The sequence below is a fragment of the Castanea sativa genome, chromosome 2 (assembly GCF_040712315.1).
Source record: "Castanea sativa cultivar Marrone di Chiusa Pesio chromosome 2, ASM4071231v1".
Taxonomy (NCBI): domain Eukaryota; kingdom Viridiplantae; phylum Streptophyta; class Magnoliopsida; order Fagales; family Fagaceae; genus Castanea; species Castanea sativa.
In genome coordinates, this window is record NC_134014.1 from 54,732,945 (window position 1) to 54,753,942 (window position 20,998).

The 20,998-nt window shown below is 32.7% G+C and overlaps 1 protein-coding gene across 3 annotated transcripts; it reads left to right on the forward strand.

Annotated features, from left to right (window-relative positions):
* The first annotated feature begins 6,425 nt into the window (after positions 1–6,425).
* On the forward strand, positions 6,426–12,331 carry LOC142625846 (uncharacterized). 3 transcript variants are annotated; one of them, XM_075799581.1, is made up of 6 exons: positions 6,426–6,809; positions 7,416–7,609; positions 8,072–8,148; positions 8,585–10,312; positions 10,442–10,610; positions 11,295–12,331. In XM_075799581.1, the coding sequence occupies exons 2-6, from the start codon at positions 7,528–7,530 to the stop codon at positions 11,936–11,938; spliced, it is 2,700 nt and encodes an 899-aa protein (XP_075655696.1). In that variant the 5' UTR covers positions 6,426–6,809; positions 7,416–7,527; the 3' UTR covers positions 11,939–12,331. The 3 variants fall into 3 exon arrangements, with proteins under 3 accessions (XP_075655696.1, XP_075655697.1, XP_075655698.1); XM_075799582.1 differs by having other exon boundaries at positions 8,072–8,133; XM_075799583.1 differs by lacking the exon at positions 6,426–6,809 and having other exon boundaries at positions 7,561–7,609; positions 8,554–10,312.
* Positions 12,332–20,998: the final 8,667 nt, after the last annotated feature.

Genomic DNA, 20,998 nt, shown 5'->3' on the forward strand with positions numbered 1-20,998 from the left:
TTTTTTGTGCTCCTATTATAAACATTCATAGTTCAAGTTCTTTCTTCTCTAACTATCAAATTATGAATATAAAAAAAGGTATTTATGTTGTTTCTACCCAATTTGGACCTTCAATAAACATGTGAGTATGGTAGAAAACCTCTCCCTCAATTAAAGTAAATTTTTTTCCCTCTTTTTTTTTAGAAACAAACACACACAGGGAGGAGAGAGAGAATGAAATTCTAACTTATAACACATAATCACATCACATATCAACCAAACACTAAAAAACTTATTCCATTCTCTCCTCTTTCTTTCTATCAAAATAAAATGTAGGATTACCAATTGGTTGATTTTTGTTTTTTATTTAAATAAGAACAGAATTGATTGAGTTTTTTAACAACAGATCTAGTGCAATATGGTTTTCATCATATATAATGTGTGTTTTCAATGAATGAATATGAAGTGTGATAGAAAAAGAAGTAAAAAATATTATTGCAACTTGCACACTTAAAGGATTCTTATAGTAGAACCGAGAGAATATGAGAAGAACAAATCAAAAAGGCATCCGAATCAAACAACAGATAGTGCCCAATATAATTGAAAAGAAGTTGTTGCCATTTCCTCCTCTCTAGTGTCTCCCACATCATCATCATCATCTCCTGCTGTTTTCTCTATTGGGCTGGCCTATAGGCCCAACTATTGAATATACACTGATTTAGTCTTGGTTATGGGCCTCTACAAATGTGAAACATTTTTATCAAACCCAATTCCCAATTAACAGCCGTTTGAAGTTGCTAGTGTCTACCGCATCATCTCCTGCTGTTTTCCTTGGGCTGGGCTATAACCCAACTATTAGTTATAGGAAAACGTTAACAAGCATCGGTACTTGTTAACGTTTCTTTTTTTGTGTTTCACTCAAAAAAATGAAAAAAAGTTGTCAAAAAAATTGCCAAAAACTGAAAAACCGCTCAAAAGCTAAAAAAGTTACTAAAAAATTATCTTAAAGTGTGTTGTTAACGGGTAACTTACGGTACCTGTTAACACAACCCTTAGTTATATGATGTAGTCTTGGTTCGGGCCTATACAAAACTGAAACATTTTTATCAAACCCAAATCCTAATTAATAGCCCTTTGAAGTGTCTTGTTACAATAGATGGCCCACTGATCAATGGCCAGGCTAATATGGGTCCAAATTGAAGTTTTCAACCATCAATTCATTTGATGGGCCACACAAGTTATTAATAGCCATTAGAATCAGAATAAAAAACCTAAGTCCACGTACAGCACAGCCGCCCCCTAATTATGCTGAAAGGTGACCCACAAGGTTCCCTAAAGTCAGTGGGGCCGCCTCAACAAAATAATAATGGAGTGCAACTTTTAGCTACAAAGACTTGTCCAGTTGGGAATGAGCCACGTGGAATCTAATCTAAAGGCTTTGGCTAGGATTAGGCCTAGGTGCTAGGCCCCCATTGGAGGACCCAATTAACCAAACAAAGCTATCATGCAGTCACGTATGTATCTCACTTGCACAAAGGCTTTTGAGTTTTGAAGCACATGACGAACGCTCTTAGCATCATTAGTTAACGGGTCACTTTACAACCTAAGCCCTACAATAAATAAACACATCTTCATGAGTTGTTGTAAGATAAAAAGAGATGTATACGGGTTTCTTTCCTTTTTCCTTTTTTTGGGGAACCACGCTTTAAAATATCAAAACTTTTTCGAGAATTCACTGTTTATTTAATTTTAAAGTCTATTTTAGTGTTTGAAAGGCAGCTCCATCCTCCATATGTTGCTTCTCTAATCCATGCTTTGATGCTTGTCTCCTTTGCCTTTCTGCGCAGAGGTCCTCAAAAATTTTAAACTCATGAGTAGCCAACTCTCCTCTTACATCAACTCCCTAATGTATATACTTTTTTTCTTTTGATTGGCCTAATATATATACTTGTATCTTAGGCAATGGTGATTATGAATTAAGTAATTAAATTGATAGAAAATAACTGTATATCTATAGTACAATATATATATATATATATAAGTTTAGTTACAAAATTGGTTGTAGTTTAAGACCGCAACCTTACTCGATATCTTTTAATTGGAGATGAATTTTGACAAATCCACCATTGAATTACATATTTTTCTTATAACCTCTATGCTTGCAAAATTTCTAGAAAATTAAAGATTAATAGTCATGCTATCAATAAATTGTTCAAATTGCACGTTTTTGTAGTTTAAAATTATACATAAATATAAGTTTATAGATCATATAGTAGATAATATTTGATTGACACAAAATTTGACATGTGTATTAAGAGAATAAATAACATGCAATTCAATAGTTAGATTTTCAAAATATGTAGTAATTTTTATTCTATTAAGTAAGGTTGTAGTCTAAGACTACAACTAATTTTGTAATTAAACTCTGTACTATGTAAAATACAAATTTGCTCTAAATACTTTTTAGCACACATTAAAAGAACTTGATTGTACTAATTTGTGCTTCTTGTGCATGTTTTTGTCTAAACAGATAATAAAACAATTGTATATCTAGCTCAATATGTAAAATACAAATTAGCTTAATTTACATACTTCCCAACTAAAAAAATAAAATAACTTGATTATATAAATTTAGGAAAAGATTCTACCTAATTGAAATATATCCACTTCGTAGTTTAAATATATTATAATTTTAATTATGTATCTAGTATCACATAATTTAAAATTACAAGGTACCGTATACATAATTTATATAATAAATAATAAATTTAACCATTGTAAGCGCACAATTGCACCTGGTCCCAAGAACAGTTACGGGCTCAGGCCCAATGAGCCTTAAACAATATGAATTTGTAGAGTGTGGGTTTGGAACCCAGGTTAGAAGTGACTAAGGAATAATTGACAAGTCAAAGATTACTAACACTTGAAAGCAACAAGGAATATTGTAAATCCACCTCCTCGGACGTAAGCCGAGAGTTGTTCTTATATTATCTCTTGCCCTCTTTTTCTTTTTCTTTTTGATTACAAAAAAGTCAGTCCCCCCTTTTTCAGTTCTAGGTTCCTCCTTAAATACTCTTCTTTTTTATACTTTGTACACGTGTTGCCCTAACTCCCCCTTAGCCTAGATATTTCTTTTCTTAGTGCCTTTGAATAGTAACCAGAAGTTTCCCTTCCACTGTTCAGGTGTCACTTCCCCATTAATGCGGCCAGGGTGGTAGGTGCATGGTCTTTAATGCGGATGTGGCAGCCTTTACCTTTGGTATTTCCCTAACATCGGTGCTTCCAGGACATTCAAGGGTTCACCCCTTTTAACCATTGGTCTTGGCCGTGTCATTCCCCAACCTTTACAATGAAGTCCGGTTCTCAGGTGTCCGTCAGGAGAAATTCACCTCTGTACTTCTCGGATCCTCGGCGTATGGGCCGACCGTAAGATTAACAAATTCCAAACCCAGGTCGGCGCTTCACGTAGGCCACATTCCCATCAGGGTCTTTTTACTCCCCACAACCATGATATATACTCTTGTCATATCATTTATTTCTTCAAAGTTGTGCTTCTTGTACACGTTTTTGAATAAATAAAGACATTTACAATTACGTTTGTTAAAAAAAAAAAACTTATTTTGATTTAAGCTTAGTAGTTATTATGCAAAATCATAATGAAATATAAGAACAAAATATATATTAAGCTGGATGTCTTATCTTTATTGGTTTTTGTTTTCGTTGTTAATAAAATGTAATACACGTAAAGAAATGTTCTTCCTTAAAATCTAATATCAAACATCTACTATCTCAAAGGCCAAAAAAAAAAAAAAATCTATTAAGTATTTTTAACTGTAATTCAAAGCCACCAAGCGCTCCCTCCAAGCGTGGATTTCAAGCTCAAAGCACATCATCATTACTAGTCAACTAGCCAAATATTTAAAAAATTGAGCTTATTTATTTTATTTTTGAACACTATTCAAATTTGAGTTTAGCATCAAATAAAATTGCATGTTTAAGTTTAGTTTATTTTTTTGTTGAACAAGTTCGAGTTTATTCACGAGTTATTTAATTAACTTAAAATTGAATTTGACTACAATTTTTTTTGTTTTCTATACCAAGCCTAAATTTAGACTTGAAATTAGAGTCCGGTTGGTTAGGTGTTTTAGAGTTTAAAAATGCATTATTAAACCCAAAACTATAACTTTTAACAAGTATACATATAAAATAATAAAAATATAATATTGATCAAATATCATGTTTACAAGTTTTTCATGAATACATTATTATATTTAAGATCGATTCATTTAATAAGCAAAACTAAATTTTAGCTTCAAATTGACTTATTTGCTAAACAAATAAATTATAAACAAGTGCTTCAAAAGAACATGCAGTGGGGAGCGTAGTCCGCACGAGACAGGCGTATTGGTGCGGAAGGAACCAAAAAAGAAAAAGAATAAAAAAATAAAAGAAATTGGTGGCGGCAAATGGAGCTGTCGTGGGCAAAATCAAATGTCGCTGAGCTGTTGGGTACGTGCTACAACAAATCAAATCCGTTCTTAAATAATGAGAAGCGACACTTTTTATTATTATTTTTTATTCTTTTAATTGTCACCATAATGTTACTTATCTCATTCATTCTAGAGGCTTTGAATATTCTTTTTGCTGGTTTCATTTGAATTCTAATCACGAAGAATAGTTAATTTTTTTTTTCAAAACATAACATTTTAAATGTACAAACTTACATCTTTTAAATATGACCAGTAAATCATCATACATTCTTGGTGTGGTGGTCATTTCACAAATATAAGTACTTATGAAGTGTGAAAAATAATGGCCGAAATTTAAGTTTTTAAAAGGGAGATTCGCACATATATACACTTAGATTTGATTAAAATAAAATTTTTTTCTTGAAAAAAAAATAAAGGAAAAAAACTATTTACTAATTATTAGAGTTGAAAAACTCTTATATTTGTTTTCTTATATATTTTTTGGGTGATACTTCAATCACTATAAATAATTTTTTAAAATAGAATAAAAGATAATTCAAAATTTTATTTATATAATGTTGTTTATGTGGCCACAAAAATAGTTATTGTCACGTTAATTAGTAATACAATTAGTAACAACTTTTATATTTTTCTTTATTTATTAATAATTTTAAATGAGCTCATTTTGTTTGATTCTCAAGCTTTCTTCGATATGAAAATTGAAATAATCGTTATAGTTTTTTTTCTCCTTTTCTGATGATACATTACATGATTATTTGAATCTTGATCAAATAATGATTGATTTAAATAGCTTTAAAAGGAACCCTAAATGTAAATTGCAATCCATATTTTTGCAGGATTCACTGTACATACACGTGAAATTGTAAAAGCAATCGAGCATTTCTGGCTGCAAAATTTTGTAATAATTTGTCCAATAAATTCAGACATAATATACTTAGATTCCCTTTTTAAGCGCCTAACCACTTCTTACAATTAAAAATCTGTTTGGAATTTCATTGACCAGACCTACATGTTTTTCTAATCCTTGGAATCATTTTTACCCTGGTCAGTCAAAATCTTACTTTTATAGTTTTCTATGGTCCAACTAACTTATAGACTTTAGGGCTTTTTTGTTTTTTCCACGCCTAAATGATTCTTAATCTTCAATATTTACGACACAAACTATCTGATTATGAAGCCCTTCACATTTTGAGAATATTATATTATTCTTACTTCTTAAAGTTAAAAAAAAAAAAAAAATCTGAAAGTTGTTTCAAATTCAACTAGCTCCATTAATAAATATCATCATCAAATATGGTACCTAGATTTTTTAAAAAAAATCCACTTATATTAAAAATAAATTAATTAGTGTCTTGATAGTAAAATATAATAATCATAAAATAGATAACACAAGTTAAAATCTACTTGAATTGGGAAAAAAATAAGTAAGAAGAATATTTAGAACACTCTTAACTTTCTTATTATTAACCTGATCGTGTTTCAGAAAATATTATCTCGTTTCTTTCTTATCATAGCAAAAACAAATGTTTGAAAATTTGTTTATATTAAAAAGAAACTTTCTAGCGATGGCTTAAGGGTTCAACCTAATCTAATGTCCTATGTATTGGACCCAGTAGGATGCTATCATGTATATAGAAATTTTCACATAGTATCCTATTGAATTTAATGTACAAAAAACACCAGACCTAAGCTTCTCTTCTGGCTTAATATGATGGTAATGAATAATCATTATAAAACGAACACTGCAGGTAAAAACTTATAAGTGTCTTGATCGTAAGGATTAATGATAATAGAAATAATGTCACAGCCATAGGTACAAATTCATTAATATTTTGGCATAATGGTAAAAAATAATGGAGCCATGGCACTGCTTCCAAGTTATAATGCAATCCTATTTATATTATAAAAAAAAATATATTAAAGAAAGAATAAGAAGGAGAATAAAGAAACCAAAAGCACAAAAAAGGAAGATGTAGAAAAGTTTGCAGCAACGGACTCTTGCTTCTACTAACGAAAAAGCGTTTGCTTTTCCTATAACATTATTATTTTACTATAATTACTATTACATTTTTCTTGATTGTCTTTGGGGGCTCCAAACAGTGTACAAATCCAAGCTTTGAATTTCCACTTTCCATTATCACTGAACAAAGGCTCTCTCTGTTTGTGTCAAATGTCAATCATGGCTTCTCTGATTTCTATGAACTTTTTATAGTTTTACACACAAATCCATTTCTGGGTCTCTAAGGCGCCGAGGTTGTTTCACTGTGAAACCCGACAATTCCGTTGCTGATGTGTTGTTACTTAGGTCCCCCACTACCTCTTTGTTCTCTCAACGCAACGGTACGTTTTCGAATTATCACTTTTTCAGTGACGCTGGGAAAGTTTAGCAAATGGGGTAAGAAAATAATGTGTAAAAATCTATGCTTTGAATTGTTTTGGTTTTGGAACAAAATGAAAGTGTCTCAACCAAGTCAATCTTTTGTAGTAGGCCTAGTTGACTTGATGTTTTGTAGTTTCAAAAATTCAAAATTTGTATGAATTCAGCTCATAGATTTTTTTGTTACTTTATGGATTTTTATTGTTTGCTTTATGTTGGGATTGGAAAGAACTTTCATTGCTGTATTATCATGTACAAAAAATGAATCATATAAACTTCGAATCTAAGGCGTTTTTAGTGTTGAAGCTGGTAAAAAGTTTAGCTTTATTTACATCGGGGTGTATAAGCACTTATGCTCAGTTTTTTTTTCTGGATTTGGATTTGAGGAAATAAATTCCTTGTCATTTTAAATTCACATGTAATTTAGGCTCCAATCCATCCACACACGCATATGTACTATATTATACACACTTAATTTAAGCAGTTTTAACTTAATTTTGATATCAAATTCCATGGCCGAATATCTGCCTGCGATCCTAAAGATATCTGGGTATTTTGTGCTGTTGCAGGGTATGAGGTGAATACAAAACAGTTACTTTTGGTTCTAATGGGGGTAATACATATATAGAAGCAGTGATTAAGCGGTAAGGGGATGACAGCCTTTTGGTAGCCACTGGCTGCATGGGAGGCTTCTTGCAGTTTTTTGACTTCAATCAGGGTAACATGGCCAAGAAAGTTCATAAACAGAAGAGAAATGTAGGCGGTAAGTGTCTCTGCCCTGTCCATGCATCAGCAGAACAATGTTTATGCTAGGAAGGAACCCTTCGCCCTGTCCATGACAGCATTTTATTGAGTTCTGCAATTATACTTTTGACTATGTTTTCATTCCAAATTTGAAAAATTCTAGTCAAAATAGCTCCATAATTTTCTTGCTAATGGTTTAATTGTATTGTGATGCAATAAACATGGCTAAACAGTTAAGTTTGGAAAGTTCGGGATATTAATATCTTGGGTGAAAAGGAAATACACATGATTTATATATTAAATAAATATTGGAGTCTTTTGTGGTGTTAGTTGGAGGTTGTGGAAATGTAGTCCTTGCATCACACCAACAATGTCCCTCCTAAAATTATTGAGACAATAATTTAAACTGTTATATTCTGATCTTACTTCCTTACTCAGCTCAGCATAGAAAAGTGATGCAGTTATTTTGATTCCTTTGCAGGCCATGAAGCTCCTCGGAATAGTCTGGAGTTGCAATTGGAAACTTCTCAAAGTTATTGTGCGGTAGGGGATGTACCGGTAACTTTCATCTCATGCCTTGTTATAGTTTTAATTTGACAAGATGGTTGTATTGTGTAGAGACTACAATCTTGGGTAGTGACCGTGTGGGTTTCACAAGTGTGTATTAATGGTTTTTGTTGAGTCAAAGGACTTGGTAGCCACTACTTGTGGGAGAGTTATATGCATGAACCTTTCCTTAGTATTGCAATAGAAGAGTTCTGTTTTCGACTTGGAGTAATTTGTGTTAGCCTTTTCAAAATCTTCTGCTATTTTAATCTCATTTTTAGTGAAAATTCTTGTCTTATAAATGATGTTTTCCTGTGAGAGTGAAACCTCATAGATCTGTTTTATGGAATCAGGAGTCCTGTAATCATTTTTTATTATTTATTTATTTATTTTTAAGACTTTGCTATGTTCTACCAGTTTAGCTAAATGTACTGCTATTAATTATCAGTACTCTTATCAAGTGGAAGAAGACTGGTCTGAAAAGAATTGTTATCCAATTGAGGCTTCGATGAAGAAATTGATAAATGAGGAAGTATCTAAACGATCAAGCACCAGGCAAAATGCCCCAAGCATCGTTGCCCGGCTTATGGGAATGGACATGCTGCCATTAGATACAAATTCTGTAGTTCAGCCAATCGATAAAAGGAATGAAAGTGCAGGAACAAAGTTCTCAAAGAAGGAAAGGAATGGAAAGGGCTCAGTTGATCACATCTCATCTGACTCAAATACTTCCACACTGATGGAACTTGACTCATCTTACCATAATAAAGACAAAAGTACTGATAGATGGAGCAGTGAGCAAAGGTTAGGAAAACCAAGGCGTCGAGAACATCCTCAAGAGGAGGAACTACAGAAATTTAAGAAAGAATTTGAAGCATGGCAAGCGGCAAGGTTTAAGGAATGTTCAAGGGTTATTGAACTTGATGACATCCCTGGACAGTTGCTTGCTCAAGAGGACCTCAACAAAGAAAAGATGGCACGTTATGCAACTTCTGGGAGAACAGCATATGAGAAGCCCGTAGAACCTAAGGGTCATACATTAAAGGCAAGGTCTCATGAGAGAGGTGGTTTACATCAACGTGGAGATAAAACAGAACTATTCCCATCTGAGCAAAGAGAATCTTTTCCTTTAATAAGCAGGACCATGAGTAGGGACTTTGATGAGTCCACTCTTATGATTTCTAGTCAGAAACTAGATAAATCTTCTGCTGCCACAAAGATAGTGATCTTGAAGCCTGGTCCTGATAGGATTTGTAACCAAGAAGAGTCTTGGACAAGTTCCTCGGGAACTGTAGAGGAGAGGGGTAGTATAGAAGATTTTCTCGAGGAGGTTAAGGAACGGCTGAAATGTGAACTGCAAGGGAAAAATCTTAAGAGGAGTTCTGTGGGCCGTGGAAGTGGAATCGAGACCCCTTTCAGTGAAAAGCCATCAGATCCAAAAAGAATTGCTAAGCATATAGCAAAACAAGTCCGAGAAAGTGTGACTAGGGACCTTGGAAGGAATTTGATCCGATCAGAATCAACAAGATCATATAAAAGTGAAATTCAGTTAAATGGACCAGGTTCCCCGGATTTCATTAGCAGAGATACTAGGAAATTCTTGTCAGAGAGACTAAGAAATGTTCTCAAGAGAGAATCACATCTTGACGTTCCCATAGTGGTCAATGGCAGCTCTACATCATATGCATTTGATGATGAAAAGGTCAAACTAAAACAAGTTAGAGATTCATTGAAGGCAAGGAATGAAGTGAGCCGCTGGGAAATTGTGAAAGATGAACCAGAAGTGAAAACCAGATCTTTCAGACATGGGTCAGATGATGGGGGAGTACTCCAAAGTGAGTTATCCCCTAGAAATCTCATTAGGTCTTTGTCAGCTCCTGTACCAGGAACATCATTTGGGAAGCTTCTTCTGGAAGACCGTCACGTTTTAACTGGTGCTCATATCCGGAGAAAGCATGAAGCCACTGATAATGGGTCAGTGGATATTAAAAAGCAGAAGAAAGAAAGGTTTAATTTTAAAGAGAAAGTTTCCAATTTCAGATACAGTTTTGCTCTTAGACGGAGATTGTTTGGCAAGAAGATAGAATCAATGGAGGAATCACATAGCTGTGAACTTGATCTTATGAAAGACATGATGAGTGGACCAACAGTCATTATGAACTATGGCGAGAGGCATGTAAGAGTATAGTATGTTTCTTTATGTATTATTATTTTTTTTTTAATGAATAAAAGGATAGGATAGGCTCAATTGTTTTCTATATCTTCTTGTTCTCAAATTGAAATATCTTCTATCATGTGTTCTTAGGAGAATTCCACTGAGGTTCCTCCTAGTCCCGCATCAATATGTAGCAGTGGTCAAGAAGAGTTCTGGAGGTCTGCTGATCATATCAGCCCAGTGTCAACACCAGATTTAACTTCAAGAGAAGATAATGTTGTACCACATCTTTTTAGAGAAATCAGCTCCAATCTGAGTGGTATGGAAACAACTGATTTCTAGCTTTGACATATAAAACCCTGTACTGATGTTCTAAATGTGGTGTATGTATGAGTGCACAGTGTAGAGAACTTGTGCTTTATGTGCCTCATTGAATGTTTAGGTCTCAAGAAGATTGGAAACACCAAACTCTTAACTCAACAAAATGTGCGTGGACTGTGTTGCAGTGATAATTAATAAACAGTATCAAGCAATTTGTTGATTTTTGGTATATAATTGTGACTGAGTTTAATGGTTCACTGATTTACTCTCTATTTGACCTTCTAATTTGGCTGTCTGCACTTCTGTTTCTGAACATGAAAAAAGAGCAGTAGAAAGGAGAATTGTGAAGATCAGTGTACTTATCTGATGTCTTTCAACATGAATATATCATCTATTTAATGTATTGAATAAATAATGATCATGTCTTTATGTAATGTGTGTGTGTGTATGTTATTAAGAAATGTATGGATTATGGGCATTAGTCTCTACCCCCTGGACTATCCGTTAAACCATGCATTCCTTTCCATTGTAAAAATTTAATTGTCAAAAAAAATTGATAGACAATTCTGAAAATTTTTGTTTGGACACTCAGCTAACCTAGAAGTGGTCTGATATGTTTTCTTCTGGAATACAAGCAGCCATGTGAATATCTAATGGTGTTCTCTATTTGTTCATTTTACAGAGCTGCGGAAGCAACTAAATCAACTTAAGTCTCATGAGCCTGAAGACACAACTGAATTGGAGTCTGATGAGTGTGAAATGGTTGAGCTAGAGGACCCAACAGAAGCTTACATAAAAGATCTGCTTGTTTCTTCTGGTTTGTATGATGGATCATCTGATGGGTCTTTATTCAGGTGGGACACATTTGCTAAGCCTATTAGCAGCTCTGTCTTTGAAGAAGTGGAAGAATCATATAGAAAATTGGCCAGGGAGGATGAAAGTACATTAAATGATCACTATGCAAAGTTAGATCACAAGTTGCTACTCGATTTATTAAATGAAACACTTTCAACGATTCTTGCACCACTTTCAACCACGTCTACATTCAAAAGAAATATTATTAATTCCACTATGCTGCCACCTTTACGTGGAAGGAGGTTATTGGATCATGTGTGGGAGATTATCCATGTGTATTTACACCCTTCAGCTGACAAATCCCAATACTCACTTGATAGTATGGTTTCCCTGGATCTAGGATCAGTCCCATGGTCTTTATTGATGGATGATGAGGTTAATGTTCTGGCAAGAGGGGTGGAATATCTGATAATTGGAGATTTGGTTGAGGAAATTGTAAAGGACATACAACTACGATCATGTGAGTATTAAACTTCTTTGGTTTGACCATTCTCAGGTCAGCAGGTCATGTCTTAGTAGACAGGCAGAGGTTTTCAAGAAATCGGCGGTGTATATCTGGAATTGAAGTATATACATGCTTACATAGATATTCAAACTAAGGTTACCATGTTTGCTTGATATAGTTAGGTGTTAAAATGGAAGATTGCATGTCCATGTATATATGTTCTTTGTCTGTGTTCATGATTTAGGAATTTGATTGAGTCAGGGCTAGACATAATGTACTAGTCGCGCATGTATTATTAAGCTATCTACAACCCCCCCCAAATAAAGAAGAAATTTTGATTTATTATTTATTTGGGGATTTGTTGGATGTAATTCTTCTAGTATTGTTTAATAAGAGAATGTCAATATTCTATTTCCTAATAGTTTAACATACAACTATCAGAAATCTAGTTGCTTGCTTGAGAACTTGGGTTGAGTGAGATGCTGGTATCAGCAGCTATATTTAGGCACATTTCATGTTGTTAATTCATCTATGCTCATCTTTTTTAAAAGAGCAACTTAAGCTTATTCCACAGCTGTTGCTCCTCTTTTCCTAATGGCCTTTGGGCTAACAGCTAATATTTATCCCATGCATAAGATATATTCATCATCCTTCTTATAGTGTGTGGACTCCACAGTCATGTGGAACTTAAAAGCTGTGAGAGGAAGGATGCATAGATAGTATGAATAAGATACCTTCTCATAAGATAACTTGGTCGTAATAGAAGGTTTTAGTGGGAATTGTGGGATGTAGATGGGGAGCGAAGGGTAGACCTAGAGTTTTTAATGGTCCACAATATTCATCACCAGTTACCGTAGTGACTGGGAAGAGTACATCTAAAAGATCTATTCGCAAGTCCCAAATAAGACCGGCAAGTTATGGTTTGAAATTTCCACAAATGAATTGGTCCAAAATGTGTTTCATAGTGGGCTTTACCTTTGCCCACGTTTCCTCTATCATTGCCGAAATTGTAGACACTCCAGTCCAGACGATTAGGTTGTGTTCACGAGCTCCAATACCGCAATACATATTGTACTTGTACTACTAATTTGCTGATTTCTTATTTGCTTAATGTATTATAATAAAATTCAGCCAAAAAAAAAAAAAAAACCATAGTAAAGGAAATTTTTTTTTTTTTTTTTGGGGGTGTGTGAGGCTGTCAAAATAAGTTCAAAAAGCCAAAAAAAGAAAAGAAAAAGAGAGGCTTTATTGGGCTTGGCAAAACGCACTCTATTGCCAAAAGTGAGTGTGAACAAAAGAAAGAAAAGTCTAAGGTGTTAGATGGGAATGCACCAGTCATCAAGTTAAGCCAAAATGACCCAAAAGTCCATTGTGAGTAATTGATCTCATTATCATCTAAAAGACATTGGCCACTAGGAATAGTCTGGTATAAGTCATTTTTTGACCGACAGTAAATCTGGGAACGAAAGTGTTGAGACCAGAATATTCAAAACAAGACCTTAGAAGATCTTCCACTAATCATGGAAAATCTTGAGGAAACCACAAGAATTCGTTAAAAAATAGACCGGCCACTTAAGAATCTTGGTGTAGACATTAGAAAACATTAGACGAGGATCAACCAATAATTTCATTCTATATTTTTCTCCGAATATGGACATAATAAATATGTTACGGTCTTGTTAGGTGCACCAAATTTGTCCTGTTCAAAGTAAGAGAGAGAGAGAGAGAGATTATAACGATTCATGACCTCCTTCCTACCCAGAAAATTCTCAAGCCAGATTGAGCCTATCAAGTCCGAGGATATGTGATCAATTTGAGCACAACCTTCTCTACCAACAGCAATAAAATTCGCAGCACACGCACAAATTTTACAATAATTGATATTATTTTCTTTTAAGAAAACAGCCAAAAGATATTAATTGAGTTAATAAGTTTTTATTAATTTTTATTTAAACCTATTATTGAAATCATTTTTACTTATCATTAATAATATATAAATCATCGCATATCCTTCTGCGATGGTCACTCCATAAGTTTAAGTGTTTGTGAAGTGTAGGGGGCAAGAGTTGGGATTCAAGTTTCCAAAAAGAAGTTTCATACACATATACATTTAAATTAGGCTAAAGTAAATTTTTGTCTAATATAAAAAAAAAACATAAAATATTTCATCAATTTTTATTATTATACTAGTCTTATCACACGCGCTTCGCGCGTGCGATGAGGCTTTTTTTTTTGTTAGTGGTCCTATTTTGTAGAAAAAAAAATTGTGTTTTTTATTTTATTTTATCTTCTCTATATATTGAGAGAATTCAAAAAGTTAGTTATTATGTTTTCAACTTACAAAAATACTCATAATTTAATTAACTTATTCTTATTCCTAAAAAATAAAAAATAAGGTTAAAACTGTAAATCAACAAAAACTAATAACAAAAAAATGAAAAAATAAAAATTGTCCACAATCCCCACTTTCTCCTAAAAAAACCATCCCACCTTCTAAAAAAAACTACCCGGTTTTCTATTAAAAAACGCCTATCCCAAGTTCTGTAAAAAAAATAAAACTATCCCACCTCCTTTAAAAAAACCCACCTATGGTTTCCTTAAAAATTAAAAAATAAAATAAAAAAACTGCCACATATCACATAAAAAAACAAAATAAATAAAAGCTAATATATATCATTTTTATTTTGAAAAAGTAATTTAAAAGTAGATAAAGTAATTTAAAACTTAACAGGAGAGTGGTCCTGTTTTTTAGGCAATGTTTTAGTGAGAGTTAGAATTGCAGTTTTACCGGATTGTCCTTTAGTTTTGTCTCTACTTAAATGTAGGGGTGTAGGGGCATTTTTGAACTAAAAAATGTGGAATCCAAACAGGGAAAGCCCCTTAAATAATAGTATAGATATTTATGAGAAATGATATGTCCACAACATTTTCACAACATTTTTGCAACAAATCCTAAGTGGCAGGATGTTACTGGTTGTTATTGTTGGGGCAAAAAAGTAATCTTAGTGTTAGGTTCAAATTTGAACCAATAACAACTAACCACCTATGATTTGTTGTAAAAATATTGTAACAATATTGTGGACGTAACACCTCTCTTTATTTATAGATTTTCTCACATAAGTAACTGTTTAAAGCGGGTAGTTGGGTCCACCTCTAACCAACGACCCTGAGGTGGTACTTGCTCCGTCGTTTCTTTTTGTATTTGGGTCTATTTTCTTATTTTATAATGGAATTTATTCTAGAAAAATAGAGATATACTATTGCTGAATCTGAGTACTTCTTGTCTGTATGGTCGACAAGACAAGGCAGGGATTATCATTTATCAATAAACAGAGAACCAATCAACCAACAATATATGGGCCTAAAGCTTAGCTTAAGGTTAGTTTGGGGGTAAGAATTAAGATTGTTCAATGCATTAAAAATGTAATGTATCATGTTCTCACATAAGGATGAGTTTGACTTATGATTCCCGCACATGGGATTCAAGTTACGTGAGAGGAGAGGAGGCGTATTATATTGAGTGTACAAGAAATTTTTTTGACAGCATTGGTTAGGTTGCAAACTTCATACTTTAGGTAGTACGTCCATCCTTGGACTTGGAGATATAAACAAAAGGACAAAATTTGGTGAAGTTTTTCGGTGTAGTATATTAACTTTTTCAATCAAATTCAAACACACGTCTTTATTACATTTAATTCTCATTGAAAATTATAATTTTATTTATGCTCTATTAATCAATAAAAAAAAATGCTTGAATTTAATGTGTTGTAAGTACTAAGTTTTATCTTTAATGAAATATGTTGATATGCTTACTTTGTCTTCCACATTTATTGTTTCAAGAGAAGAAAATTTTAGCCGAATTGTTACCAATTACGCAATACATTGATGTAACTTCCTAGCATGTGACAAATTTTGCTGCGAAGATACATGAAGCAACAATTGCTTTTCTTAATATTTCTCCAAGATATAACACCTTTAACAAGAAGGAAAATATATCATGAAGTAGGATTTCTTATGCCTTCCACCTAGCGAAATTGGAATCCAAATAACCAATCACTACCTCCTACTAATTAGTATGTCTACAAGTTGAGGTTGTAATCCTTGGTTCATTACAAGTACCTCATAACACGCCTTGTATAGACCTCATGCACAAATACCCCATCGAGAAAAACCTAAAAATTGCACCTCAAATCGCATAAAAGGTATGCATTCTATCATCTTGTTACATTGAAAATTTTGGTTGAATTTTTTTTTTAGAGAGTTTCAACCTATAGCGTCCATTCCTAGTGATAACTTATTATCATCAGACCAAGATACTAATCGGTTTTTGGTGTAGGTGGGAATTGAACTCCAGATTTCTTATTCGACTATTAAAAACTTTATTAGTTGAGTTAACTGAAACTCACAAATTTTGGTTGAAGTTTATTTTGCAAATCTCTTAATGGTCTTTAGTCTAGTGAGTAGGTCCTTTACTTTTAAACAAAGCTCCATATACTAATGAGTCGTTGGATATTCGAACTCCGTGCTCGTCGAAATCCATTTCACTATTCCAACCATGTACATTTGTCAAACAAAGCTTTAAAATATGATGTGACCTTTGTATTCTTGGCTTTACATAACGCCAAATTATTATATATACTAATTATAAAAGTGGAGACTAATAGACTATAGGTGCCACATTAGAAAACTATGGATGGAATATAAGCCTTTGGATCAAATGTGACATCAAATCTGTCGTGTGGCGCCTCAATTTTTGACCCGGTGTTGAAGGTGGAGGTGCACATGCTATGTCGGGTCTTGCCGCTAATTAATTGTCACTTTTAAAGAAATCGAAATGAATAAGCCAAATCTTGTAAATGTAGCCTAATTGGATTCTATAAAGCTTTTACACGTGTCAAAAGCTTAGCGCTTGTATGAACTTTTTAAATATTTTTTTTCTCACATTAATTAATCTAATCAGATTTCACAACAAGTCTCTGTAACATGATTAGGTCAAATACCACATGGATTAGTCGCAAATTTTCAGGGGTGGAATCACTAAAGTTGTGGATTATGTTCCAAATACACTTAACGGCGGTTTAATCAATGTGTCTAATTGTATATAGTGTCATGATAATTGATACACAATGTAATCGAAGATCACATGCATGTAAGATGAAGACATACTATTACACGTTAATATATTTTCATTTGCATGCCTTGAATCTTCTTTATTAAATTAGCAAAAAAGAAAAAGACGAAAAAGAATGCACTTTTATTATTTTTTTGCGAAGGCACTTTTATTAGATTATATCAGTAAGGGCCGAATACATATCTTGTATAGTATAGTAAAGTTGCATAAGTTCTCACGAGGTTCCTGTATAGAGGTGTGTTTGGATAAGCTTGTGTTCGTAATATTTTAAGATCTAATTAATAATTTCAATAACTATGCTTTTTTAATATTATTTTATGTAAGTTGGGTAAAATAGACTAATAGAGTTATATCTAAAAAGAAAAAAAAATGTGGTTTAAAAAATTATAAATAAATTGGTATTTTTATGCTAAAATAAATAGACCCTACAACAACATAATTAATTTAAGAAAATTACCATCAAATAAATTAAAGAGATTTTTTTTTTTTGCTAAAATATTAAAGAGATTTATGAATATGCAAAACTTGCAACAAGTACATTAGCATAGTCGGAAGTGTTTGGGTGCTTTTTTATAATAAGGCTAAGGGTACAATTTTTTTTTTTTTACAATATATATTTTTCGATAACTGTTGAGATAATATACTAATATTATGACTTGAACTCGAGCTTCAAAGTAGCCATGACATGGAAACCTTTATTTGAAACAAACAAACGCATAAAAAGAATAACGGTGAACAAGAATAAACATAAATAGAATAATATTAAGATTTGTATTCAAAAAACTCATATACAGTACCTTAGGTACAGTTTCTTAGGTACCCTCTTAAATTTGTAGACATTCTGTCAATTTTAAACTTCTCTTCAAACGGCGTTAAAATCCTCTCTATTTGTTTTATTTTTTTATTTTTTATTTTTTCTTCCTATCTCACAAAAACACAAAAACTGAAAAATCCAATGACCAGATTTCTTCGAAATTCTCACACCCAATCTGATGAAAAACTTCTTCAGCAAAATCCATATTCCATAGGTTGTTTTTGAAACTATGAAATATGTTGGCTTCAATTTTCATTTAAAATAGATTTATTGGTTGGAGAGATGAACTTTGCTGTTCAAAAACTTCCAAGACCTTGAACACCCGATTCTCTTTTTGGACCGACAATTTCAACACTAGAAGCTCCCATTGAAGCCAAAAAAAAAAAAAAACCATAAGACCCATCTCATTTCTAGTGCTCATCTCAATGAAGTAACCAAACCCAAAAATCTATGAACACCAATATCAATAACAGAACAAAAACTCATCAGCTTGTTTAAACCAAAATGATAAAATTTATAAATTAAAACAAAAATGATGAGGAAGATGGCCATGGTGCTGGGTCCTTTGTTCGAGATCCGATGGATGCAGCATTTTTTTCAAGCCACCTTATAGACCCTCACTAAGCCTCAGATGAGTGAGAGTTTAAGGTTATGGGTTTGATCATTTTGAATGATTTCGAAGAGAGAAATGAGATGATTTTGGGCTTGAGAGTCACTGTTTATGGCTCAAGTGACGGTGTAGTAATAAAACTCCACCACGAATTTTGATCCATGGTGATTCTGATGGTTTGTGAGGTGGAGTGGAGTGGAGATCTGGTTTGAATCGGTAAGAAAAAATATTGCGTTACCAGAATTGAAGGAATTGCCGATGTAGTCAACGAGTTGGAGGGTCTAGCAGATTTCGTTTACAATGGACCAGATCTGAAGGATTACAAAGGGATTGTCGGCCAAATTTCTTATTCATTTTGAGATGTGGAGAGATCTGAAGCTATTGGGTTCTGAGGGAGAGAGAGAGAGAGAACTAAAGCAAGCCAGAAACTGAGGAAAACGAAAAAAAAAAAAAAAAAGTCTTTAACGCCGTGCGGAGAGATGTTTAAAATTGACAGATGTCTAAAATTTAAGAAGAGTATCTAAGGTACTGTATCTAAGTTTTGCCATTTGTACTAATAACAACGATGTAAATAATAAATAAAAGGTCTGGTTAACGTGTGTCCTTATAATACACATTAAGCCATATATTTTTTGAAATATTTTTTAAAATAATTAATTATTATGTGTCTTAAGAGCACACATTAGCAAAATACATCATAAATATGACCTAAATTTTAAATTTCATTATCTCTAAAATATTATAATATAAAAAAGTATTTATTAAAATTTTGGGATAACGATGACATCAACCGTATGATTGCTACCGTGTAATCTTGGAAATTATTGTTTTTGTTTAAAATAAAGGGTAAAACACGAAAAATAAAATAAAATTGGTAATCAATTCTCAACAGTCAGTAGTGACCTCTATTTTCTGGTGTAAATCGCCTGTAAAAAAGAGTAACAGCTATTTTCCAATGAGTAGATGACAGCAGCATATATGTGAATCATCCAAGAAATTGTTGACGAGTTGTGGATATTGTGCAAGTGCAAATGATGGGTAAACAAACACTTCCGACATCTCTCTGACGACAGTTGATTTCAGACAGAAAACCAAGTGTGTGTCAGAAAGAAAGTGGGAAGCAGCGGTGGAACGGTGCTCCAAAAGTGAAAATAATTCCACGATCCATTTCATTCGTATTAAAATTTATAAAAATAACTATTTGTTAATATGTTTTTAATTTTTTTATCAACATATTTTATATTTACTAGATTTTAATATCATTAATATAATATTATTTAATATTAAAAATATGTTTAAATATCATTTATTATTAAAAATTAAAAATATTACAATAAAATAATTTTTAAATATATAAATAATATCCTATAAAATAATTTTAAATATTTTTATTAAATAAATCTCATAAACCGTACATAAAATCTAAAAGAACGCATACACGTTATTATCTAAACTTAAGGTAAATATCTTCTTCAAAAATACATCATATTTCAGATTTACGAGTTCCTTCTCCTCTATGAGAGTCGACAAGTCATGCCTACTTGCACTTATCTTAAGCCACCATGACCCACCTGGTGTCAAAGACAAAGACAATCCAGGCTCTGGCAGACTCGCACTGGCCATGTTTGACAATTAAACATGCATCATCTGTTATTAGTACTTATGAAAATATTATAATAATTGAACATTGGATGAGATAACAAATGACATACATTCCATCCGAAAACAGCTGCTTGACCCATGTAACAGAACTTGTCAGTAAAACCGTGTTTGTTATGGGAGATGCGTACAATGGGAATAAAACGATTTTCCACCGCTTAGTGAATAGTGATATGATTTGATGTGATTAACTGATTATTATAGTATTGGCAGCAGGCTCAATGTATTATTACCATAATTTTAAAAACTGTACCAATTTTTACTTGTTTTTAACCAGTTTTTTTTTTTTTTAATTTTTTTTAATTTTTACTGATTTTTATTGGATTAAACTGGCATTTGGTTTTCGATTAAACGTCACATCAATCAGTTCCATTTTAAAAATAATAATTTTTACTCTAATTATTATTAAAAAAAATATTTTTACTACTTGAAAATCTCTACTTTTATTACTTAAGTAATGAAATATTTACATATCAGTGCATCGATTTAATATTCTATATTTTTTCATTTAAATATTATTTTTTATTTTTCCAAAAACCATCTCAAGCAATTACCGGAACCTAAACCCAAACAAAAATCAACCCATAAATCAATTCAAACTAAAAAAAAAAATCAAATCGTAAATTTTCAATCTACGAGTCCCTGGTTATAATGTTGAGGAAGAGAGCATGTCCAACGTCGATAGAGAGAGCCAGATCAAAGCATCCCCACCATTACACCACACCTTGTGAGTTGTTACACCACCACTACAAAGTTCTTGCTAGAGCAACACCACTTTTATATTGGCTCATTAGTGATATTATTTTTATTAGGTACCTAGATTAGTTGGCATAGTAAAAATAGCATCTATAAAGATTTATGTCAAAGCATGT